At 39.0% G+C, this 18,862-nt stretch overlaps 1 protein-coding gene across 50 annotated transcripts in view; it reads right to left on the reverse strand.

The window, feature by feature from the left end:
- The window catches only part of camk2b1 (calcium/calmodulin-dependent protein kinase (CaM kinase) II beta 1), a 111,098-nt gene that overhangs the window by 84,376 nt on the left and 7,860 nt on the right, over window positions 1-18,862 (reverse strand). For all 50 annotated transcript variants that reach the window (XR_007040526.1, XR_007040528.1, XM_047380623.1 and 47 more), the window contains exons 3-5: window positions 10,503-10,562; window positions 9,941-9,995; window positions 9,460-9,525 (exon numbers count right to left, since the gene is read on the reverse strand). Coding sequence is in view for 48 of the 50 variants with exons in the window: in XM_047380623.1 (XP_047236579.1) it covers window positions 9,460-9,525; window positions 9,941-9,995; window positions 10,503-10,562 (181 nt within the window). In the remaining 2 variants the exon portion in view is untranslated. The remainder of the gene's footprint in view (window positions 1-9,459; window positions 9,526-9,940; window positions 9,996-10,502; window positions 10,563-18,862) is intronic.

Genomic DNA, 18,862 nt, shown 5'->3' on the forward strand with positions numbered 1-18,862 from the left:
GTAAGATAATGAGGTAACAACTCAAACAATACAATAACGTTTTTAACCATTGCAGTTCGATAAAAACTCAAAAATTGTTGAGCAAATTCTTATTTTGTAATTTGTACTGCAGCTCGCAGGGAGCAAACTGGATTTTTCTCATTTGGGCTGAGTTTCAAATCTGAATAAGTAATCCAGTGCTCCTACAAATCTTTTATATCACAATAACATATTTTCAGACATATTTTCCAGATTAATTTGACCTTTCTTAATGTTAAAATAAAAATGATTACTGGTTTTTTTTATTTTTTACAGTAACCAAGCTTTTTATCCATTTATCCACTTATGTTAAAATACAATGAAAAGAACCCAAATAGAAAACAAAACAAACCCTGACTTCTTCGACACTAGTATAGAAATCCCAGGGCAGAACCTTGTTATGACCCGCTCTACCAGCTGAGTGATCTCTGTCCACCTTCAGACTTCATTTCCATGTTAAAGCTCAGGGTTTTCTTGTTTCGGTATTAAATTCAACAGACAAACAGATAAACTAACTCACAGCAGTTGCTGGTTGGTGCTCTTGAATCATACTATCATTCCTCCACCACGAAATGATCTGGTGTTGAATAATACCTGGCTGCATTCTGGAATGAAATCACTTCAATGCATTTCTTTTAGGAAATGGAATACAGAGAATAAAGCCTGGAAATGCTAAAAATGCAAATATTTCTCCATTCTCCATTTTGTTGTTTTCAAACTTCTCCAAACTTATCTAGTCCTGGAAAACACTAGAGGCGAATTCCAGGCTTTTTAAGGACTGCAGTCCCCCCAGTAATTGTTAGTTATTTGAAATTATTTCCAAGTTTAACGTAAATGAACTCTTCAAAAGTAAAAAGCCAGTTAATGATGTTTTAAAATAGCTATCAGGTGCTCGGTGAGGGAATTGAAGTATAACTAATATACAGGGGTTGGACAATGAAACTGAAACGCCTAGTTTTAGACCACAATAATTTATTAGTATGGTGTAGGGCCTCCTTTTGCGGCCAATACAGCATCAATTTGTCTTGGGAATGACATATACAAGTCCTGCATAGTGGTCAGAGGGATTTTAAACCATTCTTCTTGCAGGATAGTGGCCAGGTCACTACGTGATACTGGTGGAGGAAAACGTTTCCTGACTCGCTCCTCCAAAACACCCCAAAGTGGCTCAATAATATTTAGATCTGGTGACTGTGCAGGCCATGGGAGATGTTCAACTTCACTTTCATGTTCATCAAACCAATCTTTCACCAGTCTTGCTGTGTGTATTGGTGCATTGTCATCCTGATATACGGCAACGCCTTCAGGATACAATGTTTGAACCATTGGATGCACATGGTCCTCAAGAATGGTTCAGTAGTCCTTGGCAGTGATGTGCCCATCTAGCACAAGTATTGGGCCAAGGGAATGCCATGATATGGCAGCCCAAACCATCTCTGATCCACCCCCATGCTTCACTCTGGGCATGCAACAGTCTGGGTGGTACGCTTCTTTGGGGCTTCTCCACACCGTAACTCTCCTGGATGTGGGGAAAACAGTAAAGGTGGACTCATCAGAGAACAATACATGTTTCACATTGTCCACAGCCCAAGATTTGCGCTCCTTGCACCATTGAAATCGATGTTTGGCATTGGCATGAGTGACCAAAGGTTTGGCTATAGCAGCCCGGCCGTGTATATTGACCCTGTGGAGCTCCCGACGGACAGTTCTGGTGGAAACAGGAGAGTTGAGGTGCACATTTAATTCTGCCGTGATTTGGGCAGCCCTGGTTTTATGTTTTTTGGATACAATCCGGGTTAGCACCCGAACATCCCTTTCAGACAGCTTCCTCTTGCGTCCACAGTTAATCCTGTTGGATGTGGTTCGTCCTTCTTGGTGGTATGCTGACATTACCCTGGATACCGTGGCTCTTGATACATCACAAAGACTTGCTGTCTTGGTCACAGATGCGCCAGCAAGACGTGCACCAACAATTTGTCCTCTTTTGAACTCTGGTATGTCACCCATAATGTTGTGTGCATTTCAATATTTTGAGCAAAACTGTGCTCTTACCCTGCTAATTGAACCTTCACACTCTGCTCTTACTGGTGCATTGTGCAATCAATAAAGACTGGCCACCAGGCTGGTCCAATTTAGCCATGAAACCTCCCACACTAAAATGACAGGTGTTTCAGTTTCATTGTCTAACACCTGTATGTATGAATTGCAAGTAAACAATGACAAAAGGAGGCATGTTGATGTATTTATCGGCCCTTTATTAAATAACGTGACAGTTATACAGATATCTTGCTTCTACCCTGACCCAGCCTCACGGCACTTCAGACACTTTAAGAGCTGGGCAAGGTCACATTTAGGGTTCTGTAACTTAATTTTCTGCTCTGACATTAATGTGGGCCATATTCCATCTGTTAGCAATAAGCCTTAATAATATTTACTGGGTATGCATTTGACTGAATGTAGTCAATCGCTACAAACGACCAGAAGAAACTGCTGCCTGGAAGAATTTCTGTTTATCTCCAAAATGCTTAATTTATTCCTATTGATTCTTCAACATCTACCAATAACGTCTCAACAATAAATAAGAATATAAATGATGAATTTAGGTTATATTTAACTTTTAAAATAGATACTGATCAACATACAACTTCACATCTAAGACGAGCCATAGACTGTTAGGATTTCCTGGCATTTGGTGGAATTTCTAATTGATTTTGACAAGAAGTGATTGAAAACCTTACTGAATTAAACAATGCGTGGGTATGTGGCACAACCTGACAGCATCCCACTGAACATGGCATTTAGAAATTGAAGAGCACTTCCATGCCTCTCTTTTGTTTACCTTCTTGTGCAACCCTCTAATGTCCTACTGTCTAAAAACATGTCATTTTAAAGAACCTGCCTGTCCATCGACACTCTGTAGGGAAAGCATGTAAAAAGTGCATTCTTGGTCACACTGGCTAAAAATATGCAACAACAGTTCTATGCAGGAAGGTAAAGTGGTTTTTGGAAGAGCATCCATAAAAACAACATGTAAAATAAGTTATGTGGCATGACAGTAAAATCCTGCTGAAAAGAAATGGGCATTTTGTTGAAATGAATCTGACTGATTTGATATCACTGTTTTAAATAGTCACCATCTTAAAAAAATAAAACAAATGCAGCTCTTTAACATTCGGTCATGTTTAAACTTTAAACTCTGAATCTAAAGGACAGTGTGGAGTTTTCTCTGAACAGAACGTAAAACAACACACCTTCCACTTGTTGCTGCCAGCTGCCAGTCAGCTGTGTATGATGGATGAAATATAAGGGAATTCTGCAAAACCTTTGTACTCATTTAGTGAAAGACTAAACTTAGCATCTTTAAACACAAACAGTTTTCACTTGCCTAGCAGAGGAGGGAAAATATATCATCATTTTTAAAGGTAACACTGTTTTAAAACTAGTTAGCCTCATAGCATAACTGCCTAAGTCATATAAGCCAAAATATTACTTAGGCAATTATGCAGTTTGCAACAATCCTTGAGATTTAGCATGTCTACTGGTGAATAAAGAGCACAAAAAGGTCACATTGATAGAAGTACTACTACATGCTGCATGTGCTCCTCTATTGCCTTGTGCTCTTCCATTAAAAAATTAGCATCTTTTTTTTAACAACAATTAACTACGTTACACTTTTTATGGTTTTGCTGGTTCACAGTTTTTTAATAGGACTTTAGAGAAAGCCATTCTTTAGGTTGCCTCTGGGCATTCATACGTTACCAATCAACTTTTCCATGATGTCATACAAAGAGGTGAGCATTTAGAAATAAAGCCAGAATCTTAGAACCACAGAAGAGAACATATGTAGAACTTAGTAAGACTAATGTGGAGTGCCATGTATAAAATATGTCAGAAATCTCCCACTCACAGTCTCATGGCTGGTTGGTTGCACACCCAATTGGTCATTGGTGTTTCCTCAAACTGTGAAGCCGGCTAACCTTTAAAATGTCAACTACTAAAGGTGCAACAGCTACAGGCTGAGTTCAACCCCTTTTCAGAAACCACACCTTTACTTCTAGAAAGTGACTAAGACCATCTTAAAAGTATTTTTGTAAATGGGACTAATCCTTTCAAAATGTCCTATTATCCCACACCTACTGCTCAACTATAAATAAGAGCCCCGCAAAGTGTACTGTCCATTGCTCAATATATGTGTAGGTAAAGCTATATCTAGGGTAAAACAACTTAATGAACCAGCATTGGTGTGTCTTAGATTTTCTGTTGAGCCTTTATGGCCCCTACTTAGGAAAGATTACTTGATTTGCACTTGGGTGTAATTTACTCACAGATTTACTCATTATGGCCCCGATCTAATCAAGCGTTCTTAAAAGGATTTCTGATAGATTTTGACTGGGGGTGACAAGGTGTGATTCTGCACAGTTTTGGGTCTGAGTGTGAGCGAGAATAATTATCATGGCTAATTAAAGTCACACTTCTTGCTAGTCTCCAAGGGAGCTAGGGTGGCAGTGTGTGTGTGTGTGTGTGTATGTGTGTGTGTTTGATACTGGCCTGAATGACAGTGAGTGACATTCAGATCAAGGAGGAAAAGATCTAGGATTGTTTAAGAAGGAAAACTATCACTATCCCATTTAGGTGTTGGTTTGTAATGTTGGGATTGCTTAAAACTGGACCATAAATCCTACAGTGAGTTAGGAATGCCAAGCTAAAAACATTCTCTCTTTTCCCTTTTTTGGACAAGAATAATAATAGTTAAAATTGATTTTATACGCAAACAGAAGAATGTTGCTGCCAGCTGTTGGAAATGCCTAAATATATAGTTCCAACATATAAATAATTGGTAACCATCTAGATGTACATCAAAATGCCTCTAGGTAGTATTTAACCTGCTGAATAGTTTGTAATGGCTGTGCAGCAAGTTGTATCCAAGAAATATTGGACTAGTGTAAAAATATACTATATATACTAGTGTAGAAATCCTGTGCAAGATTTCAAGTAGTGGGTTTACTGTGGACCACATTTGATTGATAATTCTTCACTGGTTTCCTTTGAAAATTAGAAAGACGAGAAACAAAAAGACATTTTAAGAAGTGATTACACTAACTGGTTTGTAATATGATTGGTTAAAATTTCATATTTCAAACAGCAATGGCAATCATTGAATCTTATTGGCAGACCTGGCTCTGTCTACTTGCCTCTCATAGGAGAAACAGTTGTTTGGGATCCAACTGATTTTTATAGCATGAAGGGAGGCTATTAAGCTGATTCGGTCTCCAGTGGACGTCCTTAAGAGGTTATGCCAAAATCTAGTACCGCATTTTACACGGTTAACAGTGCAGGTCCAATCCATTCTAGGGTTTTCAACACAAAATAAATTCAAAGTGCAAAAGGAAATTTAAATGGTAAAATAACTCCTAGTATCCAAGTTTCTTCACAGAGTCATTATACCTGGTGATGGTTGTGGGCTGGAAGGCTCTCCTATAGCGCTTTGTGTTGCAGTAGATATGAAGAAGCCTCAGAGGTCTTGTGAGGGCAATGATCAGGGTCGTCCTTTATCTTCTTCATTTAATGGCAGATCCTTTTCATCAGCCAGTCTTCTTTTAACAGCTTGTTTAAGTCACTAGCTATGATGCTGTTACACCAACAGATCACCACAAGTAAGACCTCAATCTACACAGCACTATTAGAAGATGTGCAACATCTTGCTGCAAACACTGAAGTTTCTTAGAGAAGCACAGTCTTCTCTGTACCTAATATTTACTTCTATATAATGTTTGACATATTCCTGCTTCTCCTAAAATCCACAATCATCTCTACAACAGGTGGGTCAGGTATGCACAAATTCAAAGATAAACCATAATGGACAGTGGCATTGGGAGGTGGATCTACCTTAAATTAGCTAGAGAAACTCTGCTGTACACAATTTAGTGTGTATGGCATCATTTTAGCAAGTTCTGCACACTATTGTACTGGACAGTCATATTTTTAATGCTCTACAGCCAGATGGACTAATAAAGGTCGGAGAACTGTTTAGAAGACAAGATTTAATGAAGCATTCGACAGATAAATACTTACAGTATATTTTGGAAGTATCATACTAACATGACAAGACATTAAACATTTGCAGAAACTTTGCTACTGTGAGAAGAACTGTTAAATTTTCTTATCTGTTTTTTGGACTCATTAATTCTCTGTTATAACGTTAAAGTAATTATTTTTATGTTCATCCATGTTGCAAATTCTGTGGGCAATACCACAAAGAAATAGTGACGTGGTATGTAAATCCTGATTTATTTATAGGATCTGCACCTGTGTCTAGTCCGTTTTTCATAAGTGACGGCCACTTCAGATGAAACGTTTGAAATGGCAAACCCTTATTTAAGGTCTTCAAAAACTGCAGAAGATGTAAAACAATCCTGACATTTGACATTTTAGGCTTAATTGTGTTGTATTATTTTCTCCGGTATAAAATGGGTTTGTTTTCAATAAAGGGAACAAATTACTGAACACTGCTGGATTTGACCTTTTAGCTGTGAGTTATTTATGGGCTTCTCAGCCACCTGTTGGTGCTGCTGGAAACACATCAGTACCTCTCATCCAATACAACTATAGCCAACTGCTGAATGAGAAAATAACTCTTAACTCTTGAAGCTACAATTATTAGATGAAATCGATCCAAGGCGCTAATCCGGTACACCAGTCAAACAAAACAGGTCGCATCTGCCTTGATTTGATTGTTGATGCTTGTTGTGCTAACAGCTAAAAATCAAGCTGAGCTTTGGCTTTTGTTCCTCCTCTTAGCGAGATGATCAGGAAAATTACAGTTCTGTTTAAACATCTATGGATATCAGACAATAAATTAAGTTAGTGTTACTAACTAATCTTACTGAAGCACTTAAATATTTTTTAGACACAAATCCGAACGCCACAACTTGCATTTACACACTTATTCTAGAAAACATTGTAAACTGAGTTTTAAAGGGATTTTCCCAAAAGATCTGGAACATTTGGAGAATTCGCATGACCTTCAGGGGTTAAAATAAATGAGGGCCTTTTTTATTATTATGGCTGCATGTTATAAATAAAATTATTCATACTTGTTCAGTGATATTTAAACTGACTCAAAATTTATTGTTTTTTTCCCCATCAATCCAGTTATTTTAAAACAGGTTGAAAATTCTAATGCATGAATTGTAATGCTGGATTTCAGTACAAAACTCATGAAATGTGCCACCAATACTAAAACGTACCAGTAATTTAGGTCAGTTAGCGGTTAAAAACCCTTTTTACTCCAGGTAAAAATGGAACAAAACCAGAAGTCCTACTCTTTAGTTCAGGAAAGCCACCAGTTTTTAGAAAGGGATTGCTTTTAGAATAAACACAGGCTACAGTTGACGCAGCTTTAAAGTGGACACTGGAGCTGGAAGCGATCATTTACTGTAACATACTGTAGAGATTGTAGCGAAAAAAAATACAGGCCACTCCGTTTGGCTTTTAATGTTGGTGAATGGACTGACACCCACACTCACAACTGTCAGTTTCAAGTATCTCTCTCATTCTTCTCTCAGCCTATTGTCTGTCCACCCCCCCACTACTCCATTTCCTCTTCCGCCGATGGTTGAAGTGAACTGTGTGCGACGATGAGTCAGCAGGGGGCGGTGGGCGTTAGATATAAAACAACACAGTTGGTGGTAAAAGGGTGAAAAAGAACAAAACCAAATAAAGAAAGTAAGTGAAACTGTCACCGTTGTTCACACTTTAGATTCATTGACATTGTTTTTATCTTTTCCACTGTCTGAGGAGAAGGAAAAGGAGAGGAACGATGAAGGAGACCAATAAGAATCTGTTGATTATAGTTTCAACAACAAAAGACAGATATACGGTGGTTTTAATTACCGTATTTTTAGTAACTAAATGGTGAAAGTCCTGGTGTTCCTAGCTTTCAAAGCATTTAATTACTGTTTTAGCTAAAAAGAAAATCCAAATCCCTGCAGGATACTCTGGGTGGAAATCATAAATGTGTCATTTTTATAGTCTACATATTAGAAATAAAGTGCTGCAATTAGCTTAATAATAGAGTCAATATTCATCACCAACACACCAATCCATTTTCTTTATATTAAAACCTGTGATTGGTCAAACTTAAGATTGGTCTTAAATGTGACTTTCGTGTCAGTGTGACAGGTGAGGGCAAATAATGCAGGGGAGAAAGCAAGGAAAGGAGAAGACTGGTAAAAAGAAAAAGAGCAAAGACAAAGCATAGCTGTGACTGGCAAAAGTATTCATCCCCATGGAACGTTTTTTCCTTTTTTGTTGTGTTACAACAACAAACTTCAATGTATTTTATTAAGATGTTATACGATAGACCAACATGTCATAGAGCATGACTGGAAAGAGGAGAAAATGATCCTTGGTTTTCCAAATATTTTACAAACACAAACCTGAAAGGGTAACGTGTATTGGTTTACCCAGAAGCCCCTAAATAAAATCCAATGCAACCAATTGCCTGTGTCTAATTAGTAAACAGTTTTTGGATCACACTGTAGATCATTCTGAAAACACCTTCCCCATAGTGAAACACCGTAATGGCAGCATCATGGTATCAGGATGACCTTCTTAAGCAGGGACAGAGAAGACTTAGTTGATGAGAAGATAAATGGAGCTAAACACCTCTAAGAGGTGAGTGAATGTTCTCCCTAAACATACAGACAGAGCTACAATGAAACGTTTTATGTGTTAGAATGGCCTAGTCAAAGTGCAGACTTAATTTAGAATCCATTGCAAGACGCTCCACATCCAACCTGACTAAGCTTAGCTATTTTGCAAAGAACCGTGGACAAAACCCTAGGTGTCTAGGTTAGCAAAGCTGGTAGAGACACCGCAAAAAGACTTGCAGCTGTAATTGCATCAAAAAGTGGCTCTACAAGGTATCGATTCAGGGGGTCTGAATACAAATAGACGCCACACTGTTTCTGTTTGTAAAACAGTTTGAAAACTGAATATTCATATCCTTACACTTCAAGTTATGCACTAGTATGTGTCGGCCTATACAGTTAAGTCCCAATAAAATACATTGACGTTTTTGGTTGTAACCTGGCAAAATGTGAAATCTCGGGCATTGGGTACAAATACTTTTGCGAGGCACTGCAGCTGCTAAAGTTAGAAAGAGGAAAAAGAGAAAAGCAAATGACTATTTGACGAGACAAAAATAAGCAAGAGAAACTAACAAAGAAGAAATAACAGAGACAGGATTTATGAAGCTGAAAACAGGAGGTGAGACAAAACTACAAAAAGCAGAAACTAAAGGAAAAGGAGAGGAACTCGAGAGGAATAAAGAAGTACAAAGATAACTACAGACAAGAAAACACAACAAAAGACGAGGAACAGTTTTAAGACGAGGATGGCCCCGTCTCACACAGAGAAAGTTGAAGGCTGTGCTCCTACCTGGCGTCCGCCTCGCTGTAATACTCTCTGGCTACAATATCCTCAAACAGTTCACCTCCGGTCACCCTGAATTGACAAAAACACACGCAAACACACTCATTTATTCAATCTTAGATGCTCCAACTGTAATTACTTCACCGCGAACGGAAAGAAGAACAGAAATAAGAACAGTGAAGACATTCAAAACAAGGATCCATCACCATTTGTTTCTTTTTGGCTCACCCTCTTTACCCCTAAAACTCCCCTCCACTACCCCATTCCCAGGCCGTTGCCATGGAAACTACAGGCAATTGCTGAGAGATGGATGCAGAGAGTGTGGGTGGTGGTGGTGACAGGGATGGGGTAAATATAGGAGAGAGTTATGCAATGGTATAGGCACAGAGGGTGCAGGAATCAAGGGAAGAGGAGGAAGAAGAAAAAGAGGAAGATGAGGAGTGTGTGTGTGTGTGCTGAAAAAAAGGAGAGAGAAAGGATGACTTACAAATCAAAAAGGAGGTAGTGGAAGCCCTCCTCTGATATACTGTCGTGAAGACGAACTGGAAGAGAAAGACGAAGAGATTGAGGGATTTAGTGCCGTCACCGTCATAATATTGTGCTGTACAATAAATTCCACAGAAAGATGATTCAATGTTCTTACAAACTGCCTCTGAATAAAGCATCGCTGCTGCATTTTAAGTGCAAGTTTAAAGAAGAGTAAAAAACAGCAGGGAGTGTGTGTGAAGGAACAAAACCACAGGGAGTCATAATAATAGAGTGTTACATTATATTTTTACAATACAGTAGGAGGTTCTGCAATTAAAATTATACATTTAAGCAAAAGGAAAATGTATTACGGTATTATGTTTCATTTAGAATATAAAATTCAATATTATTATGCCTGTTTTGAGTAAACCATGTGAATAAGGGGGGAAACAAAATTATCAGCATGAATTAGATTTTATGTAAAAAAAAAAAGAAAAGAAAACAGACAGTATGTTGCTTAAACTGATTTCATATTTCGCTGTGTTGGTGTTAAAAGGAGCGAAACAGAAAGACCTCCTCACCGATGTTGGGGTGTTTCAAAAGGCGACATATCCGAGCCTCTCGCTCCAGCTTCTGGTGATCTGCAAAGCAACGCAGGAAAAAAGATGAGGAACGAGGAACTATGCAGAGTTGGTTTCAAATCTAACTGCAACTACATGATTTCATCATGAGCAGGACCTTATGCAGCTTGATGTCCACATCAGGGTTAGATGTGGTAGAAGTTCTACATTTTACAGTATTTGATGCAGAAATAGACACTTAAGTAACAACCATCAAGGTGAACTACAGCAAGAGATAAGTGTTGTATGAATATTTTCACTGTATCCTAAAAGGTTTTCTCAACACTTTATTTTGCACAATATAAGTGGTCATGTCACAAATATGTTCAGTAGATATTTACCCCATGTCTGTACTTTAGATTCTAAACAAAGGAAATGTTTAAATGCAGTTGAAACTAAATGCAGGTCTACTGAACCATAAATTGTGTCTTGAGGAATCTGTAATCGCTGTGAAGCATCAGTTAAGGTTTGACCTTGTTTACTGGTATAAACTGAAAGCAGTTGTGGCTAAGACACTTACTGGCAAAGGGGTGAACTGACCCAGAGCTTTCAACAGTAAGGCTGAAATTAGAAGCTCTGCATAGTGTATATTTTCGCACATTTTCTGAGTGAAGATCAGATCCATTTGACAATGCTCTGACACCAATCAGTCACTGATGCCGCACAAAGGGTGCGCTGCAACCTCGATCGGGCTTGATTGTGGTACCCAAGTTCTTTTGTTGTTGTCTGGGCTGCTTTGCTTGTCATACCTTGGAATGCTTCACCATCTTTGTGATGAAATCAGGTGCTGTTTGCCCCTCTTTGCTTGTCTTTACTTTAAGCATTTGATCAATGATCAATGATCGGATGACTTTTTGTCCAGACTGGTCAGAAATTCGCTCAGACAGACTCACATATCAAACACACCCACAGACAAATAAAAAACACGTGAAGAAGTAGATTACCGTAAAAACCAACACTCAAACGATTCAAGAAAATAAATACATACTGTCGCTGGAAACAGCATAGTACATTCTGGGATAGAAATAGTTCGGAAAAACGCAAGCAGACACATTTCCATGGGTACAGAGGAGTGACAGTGATGTGTAAGCCCAGTGATTACAGTCTTAGAAGACGAGCTGAGTGGGTTGGAGGAAGGAGTAGGGAGCGTTGAAGGACAGAGAAGGTGGGAGGAGGAGGAAAATATGCAAGAACAATTAAGCCTGCGTGCCATCTTTCTGTTGAAACTAAAACAATGCTAATAGCTGCTGCTGCTGTTGCATGCTGCATGTTTTCTTCCTCTCACTTGGCTCATTTGCTCTCGGTTTGAGGAACTGACTGAGTATTATTTTCCATTCATCTGTCTCTGTAATACAAACTGTTTTTTCCTAAACTAGAGTTGAGGTTATTCTAGCGTCGGTTCTTTGCTGTGTCCAAACTTCCACTGCCTGACCTCATCCTGTCCGCTTGTGGTGAACACTCCCTGACATGGTGCCTCAATGCCAAATGGTGGAAAACATGTCATAAGCAACAGGATCAGGTTTCATTCTGTCAGTGGCATCTGCTGATAATACAAGTACATAAATGGCCCAGAGTGAGTGACTCCATTCATCATGGTTAGGCCATCAGTCGACGTGGCTGAGCGTTTGTTGTTTTTACTCTGTAGGATGGCATGACTAAACACTGGAGTGGAAATTAGCCTGCTAGATGTGATATACAACCTGAAATTGCTTTCATTAACTAAAATATGAACTGTCACACATCCTACACAAACCTTTCAATGAGTTCTATAAATATTTTTTGCGTTATTGTAAAAAGAATAATGAAAAAAGTTCACGTGTGGGAACAACTGTGCGTCATCTTCTTTTGTTCTTTCCTTCATTTAGCACAGCAATACTGGGTGATGTATACTATCACAGAACACACACAGCTAGAATCTGAACATCAACGTCAACTTTATTTGTGATCAGGATGAAAATGGGTCCAGGGCGTTTATGACGCTGACTGGATCACACAAAACAACATTCATGAATGACTGATGAACCTCCTGCCCCAGTTTTCTCAGCTTTATGATGGATCATCTCCATGACTGTCAATTTATCTGCCTTACATGAAATAAACTGGGAGAAGTGTGGTTGGTGAAAACAATGAACTGGATTAGGGCGAAGGTCTGAAACTCAGTGTATAGTGAACTGTTTATTAAAGGCCTATTTGTTTCACACAGACACTGGACATGTTCCTTTTATTATGTATCATTTAGTTTATAGGAGATATTTTTCATGCAGTATACTTGAATTAAAGTTAAAACCCAGTTAATAAACATTTTCTGCTGAGATTACCACCCTGTAAAATATTACATTTTCAAAGGATTTTAAACTATTAAATGAGGACAAGGTGTTGGGAGTTTTTTGTTGTAACGTCCCCTAAAACACAGTTCCCTAACTACCTGGACATAGACCAGTCCGTGGGTCATTTGCTCCCGGGCGGCAGAGTAAAAAAATAAATATGTCTTGCAACTTCTGTCATAATGACCATCGGACCAAGCGAGCAATTTTATTCAGAAAGAAAGAGAAACATCCTTGTGGTTTAGTTGGTGCGCTTGAAAAGTTGGAAGATGGGCAGTCGATAGGAAAGAAAAGCTTGTGAGTTTATATGGAAAAGCGGGCATATGGCCCATCAACCCACTCTGTTAAAGGTTTGCCCCCAGCCAGTAGGTGAAGACAGCTGCTCATTCTGAGCCTGTTAAAATCAGTTGTCCTTGTCCACTGTCACCACATGCTTGCTTGTGACGAGCTATTAGAAATTTGACTGTATGTGTATTTGTACCAAACTGTCTCCGTACAAAAGTAGCACGAATACAAGCAGACAGGAGAATAATGGGTCAGTCACAGGCAATGACCAGTCTCACCCAAAAGTGGACAGACATTACTGCTATGACAAAAACTGACTAGAATAAACAACTATAAACAACACTCCAAACCAAATTTATGCAAGAATGATCGTAGTGGGTTTACGGCATGCTGTTTGTGTATTTATTCTATAGTCTTGAGTAACACAAGTATAATTAACTGATATTAGCTGGTTAATAAGTTGAGCTATCTGCTCCGGTTGGCAGCCTGCAGTCAGATGCTTTAAAGACATCCCATTTATACCTTGTCAGAAATAGTTTCTAAACCATGTTAGCTTAATAAGAGGAGCTGCTGGCACCTTACTGTAGTATGACTGTGCTTGTCATGAAAGAAATATTTCCAAACAGGTGAAACTGTCTTTCTTGTAAGCGAGGAAACTGCAGTAGCTTTTTTTTCAACCAGCTTTAACCAGTAGTGCTCAATAACAGTTCAAAATATTAATATCAAAATATTACAAAATTTTTTGCATGTTTCTAGTTTGATGAACAATAAACGTGACATATTTATGGAAAGTTATAAAAAGGTAAACAAACATTTATTCCTTTTATAATACTGTATACAAAGTTTCAATCAAAATCAGAACTTTCATTAGGTTGTTGTTTTGACTATAAGGAGTGTCTGACTGACACTCCTTATAGTCACCAGCGCTGTTCTTCTGAAGCAGCGGGGTAAAGAAGAAATGAGCGGGGAGATAAAGAAAAAAGGCAGGATGGTGAGGACCAGTGCTGAAGTGGGATGAGAGAGGAAGTGGAGAAAAAGAGAACGAGCAAGAGGAGATATGTGGCAAACAGGAACAAGAGCTCGGAGTGAGATAACTCAAGGACAGCATGCAGTGAAGTCTGCAGGAGTCATTGTGCTGGAGAAGTAAGTAAGTAAGTAAGTAAGTAAGTAAAATTTTATTTATATAGCACCTCTCAAGACACAGATCACAACACTAATACAAAGTACAATTGGAATAATATATTCATAAATGTAAAATAGAAGATAAGATAAAATCAAAAATAAACTAAGCAAACGCAAGCCTAAAAATATGAATTTTTAGCTGTTTTTTAAAAGACACCACCGAATCCGCAGTCCTTATACACAAGGGGATAGAGTTCCAGAGTCGGGGAGCTACTGTTGCAAAAGCTCTATCACCCTTAGTTTTCAGCCTTGTGTGATGTACAGCCAGTAGGACTTTATCGCATGACCTCAGAGACCTGGGGGGAATGTACGGATATAAGAGTTCACTGATATAAGAAGAAGAGAACAAGCAGTGAGGAGAGGAATGTATTTGGGTTAATCATCGCCAGTTAGGGCTGGAGTCTCAGGAGATGAGAGGACATCCACAAAGTGAGCCAGATATAACCACTGTTCAAAAATATGCGACTTACAACATCAGCATGTCTCACTGCAGGTGGGAAATATGGAGTATAAATGTTACTTTTTCCTCATTTCTTAAAAATAAAGTAATGAAGGAAAGCGAAGACATGTAAGGGTAACAGCAACCCTGTGGAGGACGTTGGTCGAGATCAGGCCAACATTCAAAGTTTTGACCAACATACAAAATGCTATGTGTGGCAGGAAGCTTCCCCCCCCAAGTAACATGGTGGAGGCGGTATCATGCTGTGGGGCTGCTTTTATTCAGCAGTACAGAAAAGCTATTCAGAGTGGATAGGAAGATCTGAGGAGCTAAATGCAGGACAACCGTTGAAGAAAAGTTGTTAGGGGCAGTGAGAGACCTGAGACAGGAACAGAGGTTCACCTTCTAGCAGAACATTGACTCTAAACATACAGCCAGAGCTACAATGGATTGGTTAAAAATATCATTCTGTAAATGTGCGAGGCTGGTAGAAAAAAAAACCTAAATTGTTATTAATAACTCAAACAGAAGTGTAGCTCTAACTGCAAAAAAGATTGACCAATAAAATATATTATTCTTAATATTGGTCCATTAGGTCTGGAAACATGTGCACGACACATTTGTAGAATTTTTATTTGAAAAACCAGTATTATCACATAATGGCTGTAACATAAAAAGTTCAAGCAGTATTAAAACTTTCACAAGGCACTGCATATTTCAACTGGCAAAAATAGCTCAAATCAGAAAAAAACCTGGAAGTTTGGGGTGAACATAACCTTTAAGGGAACCGTTAGAGTCAGAAAAGAAAAATCACTGAGAAGGCTTAATCGAACCCATAGGAAAATCTGCTCAACTTGTGGCTATATTACAAACCAAACAACCTTTACTGACGTTTGTAATTACATCTAATGTGATTTGACTTCATAATAGGCTTACATGTATTAGGCCCTCACTTAAATACCTCCGCACGACTTCTCTGACATTGGCACAAAAGCACAGGGACTGAAATCAGGTCAGCTCTCTGCTGCTTCTGCACTGAAGGTAAATCTCAGAAAAGAAAAACACCACACGTGCACATTTACATGTATATACATACACACATGCACAGAGACCAGCAGATCCACTCTACCATAATGCAAGGCCATACAGGAACCTCTGCCATCCCTCATCCACAGATCACTGCCAATAAAGTGCTATGATTGGCTGGAAGTCTTGCCCAGCAGACCTGCCCTATATTTCCTGTTGACATGAGCTGGATTGACATTAACCAATTGCCATTGGCTGTAAAGTAAAGGAGGGTTGAAGTTGAAGGGGAGGGGGTTTAGGTAGTCCACAAATAACATTTAGTCATCCACTCCCAGATGCTTGATATCGGGACTTTTGAGAGGGTGAATCATCATGACTGCAGTAAATAAACAAAGTTCACTGTTAGAATGACCATGAATGTGTGTGCCAGAGTAAAGGAGAGGCAGAGTCAGATGAGAGTCCCGTGCTAAAGGCATGTAGGCGTACAGGCGCATGGCCCTCAGCTGCCAAGTGCCTGGGGTGCCTTCTTTGCCATGACCTATCCGCCCTCCCCGCAGCTACCATCTCCATCTGCCCGTCCTAAACAGTAGCCTCGGCGGGGCATTAAACCCTCTGCTTTCTGAGAAGCAAAAACAACCCCAAACAAATCCCACTTCTGTAGTGGAGCAGTAAGTCATCGTGAATGCCATAAAACCTGGCTGCAGCAGCCCATGTCAGATAGGTCATGGAGCTATAATTAGCACTGGAGTAGAAGTTGTATGCAGCAGCTCTGCTGTTTGAGAGAACATGGCTCATCCATTAGTAAAGAGTGCAGCACCACTCCGTCGACTCAGATCAACAAATCTTAAAGCAGGAAGATTATGCTGTACCTCAGAAATCTGCAAGCAGCTGCAGCCTTTCGTCAAGCAGCTGAGGAGAAACGTATACTCCCAGTTAGTAGAGATGCACAGATCAGAGATTTATGGTCAATTTTCCACCCCATTTGTTCGTAAAGCCTTGACCGTTTTCGATTTCTCTAAGAGCTATAATTAACAGAACTCAAAATTTTTTGCTTAAGCTTTCCTGACGTAAGTAGGCTTTGATAATTTACTACAGGAGCAAAGATGATGACACGCTGTGTGTGTTAGTGGAGATGCACCGATCAGACATTAATGGTTGATGCCAAATCTCTGTTTTTTGTAAAGCTTTAAATGGTTGATTATGTGAGTGGTCCTCAATTATTTATTATAAGAGGTGGAAAGACGTCACACTATGTGTGTGACAGAGCCAAACAGGGTTTTATTAATATTTTCAAAGACAAAATAGTTGAGAAGTCAACGGTTTAAGAAATGTTTTAACATTTTATATTAGTAATATTCATGAATAGCACAGTGTCCACATGAATTTCATGGAGCAGTAATTTCCAAACTTTTTGGCTTCTGACCCACATGAATCTGTTGAGCATAGCAGTTAGTTGTAAGTCAAATTAACAGAGGTCTAACGACAACACAAACAGGGTTAACAACCAATACATTAATTTATTTAAATCAAGTTTTTATCCATTTGTAAATACTGTATTTTTAACTTGTTGTCATATTTACAGCTTACATGTCTTTTAACTATTATTACTTTTGTTATTTAGCTTGGGTTGACCACAACTATTGCAACCACTGCCCTAGAGATCAGAACACTGAGATTTGCCAAGAGGCTCCCGACATTTCTAAACCCAGCTTGTTCCGTGACAGACAGAGGCTGAAAGTTTTAAATTATAAAACAGAGCAGCTTTGCTTTCACTCTTCTCATTTTCAGCTGAAGTTGGTTCCCGGTTAATTCACCCTCTCGTCGATTTCATTAAAAAACATCCCCCAAGGTGGGTGTGAATTGACGTCGTGTGGCAGACGGCTCCTTTTGTACATGAATGAGTTAGGTTTGAATTCATCAAAACTGCAAAAACACAAAATGATGCCTCTTAAGTTGCAGAGGCTTTAGCCCTCTGTGTCTACCATTTGCTGTGGTTTTAAATACTACACAGACAGCACTCCAAAAACTGCGGCACAACTTTGTCCATTTGACTTATTTAGTGTAATTACAGTGTTTCCAAGTGTTTGCATACTAAAGGAGAGCAACACATTACTTTATAGTGATCAGAAATGTATTCAAGTCATTTGAATTTTTAACGATTTTCTCTGACAGCCTTACTTTCTCAGTGTTTTATAATTGCTTTCCGACTCTTACTTTCATAAATCTGTCTGCATGGATTAATGGCATCTGAGCAATTGTTTCCAAAGGAAATTAATACCCACAGTAAAAGGTTAATTGACAGACACAGACAGATATGAGCAGACATTCTACGCCTGTTCAGCCACACTCTACATTTTCCCCAAACACAAGCCATGTGTGAGTGTGTGTAGCAGTGTAGTGTCAGTGGGGTGCCACCTGGCACAGCCGTGGCTCTGGGTCTCCGGTTGCAAGCTGCAGAGGCAGCAGGAGATTTACACCGGGCGAGTGTTGGTGTGAGGAACCACAGCGACCACTGAGGAGCAGGACAGCCTTCGTCATGGTGCTGCCTAAATCAGGCTTTACGGGCTGAGCAGCGTGTCCTTTAGAAGAGTTACTTTCTAACTGTATACTGTGAACACCATCCTATAAATATACAGTAAACATTTTCATATGGTGAACTTAGTTTTTTCATGAATAACAGAAATATGAACATACCCAAAATTGGACAATTCAATATTAGAAAATAAGAGCATCGATCCCTTCATAATATGCCAATCTTCACTTACATCATGGTATAGCACCCTTAAAGTGACAAAGATGAACTTTTGCTACAGATCATGATGCTTGGGAGAGCATATTTGGAGGGATTTTTGATATATGAAGTTTAACTCTATAAGACTTTAAAGTTAATTTATAAAATAAAGTTAGTTTAATAAAATAAAATACACCAACCATGAATCAGAAAAACTGACCGTTGAAAAGAAAACTGATTTTTATAAAAGCATTTTTTTATCATTTCTAAAATGCTTCTAAAACGCTTGTCGCTTCTAGAAATGAACTGAAGGGTTTTGTTGGAAACGGGGCCA

The sequence above is a fragment of the Girardinichthys multiradiatus genome, chromosome 12 (assembly GCF_021462225.1).
Source record: "Girardinichthys multiradiatus isolate DD_20200921_A chromosome 12, DD_fGirMul_XY1, whole genome shotgun sequence".
Lineage (NCBI taxonomy): Eukaryota > Metazoa > Chordata > Actinopteri > Cyprinodontiformes > Goodeidae > Girardinichthys > Girardinichthys multiradiatus.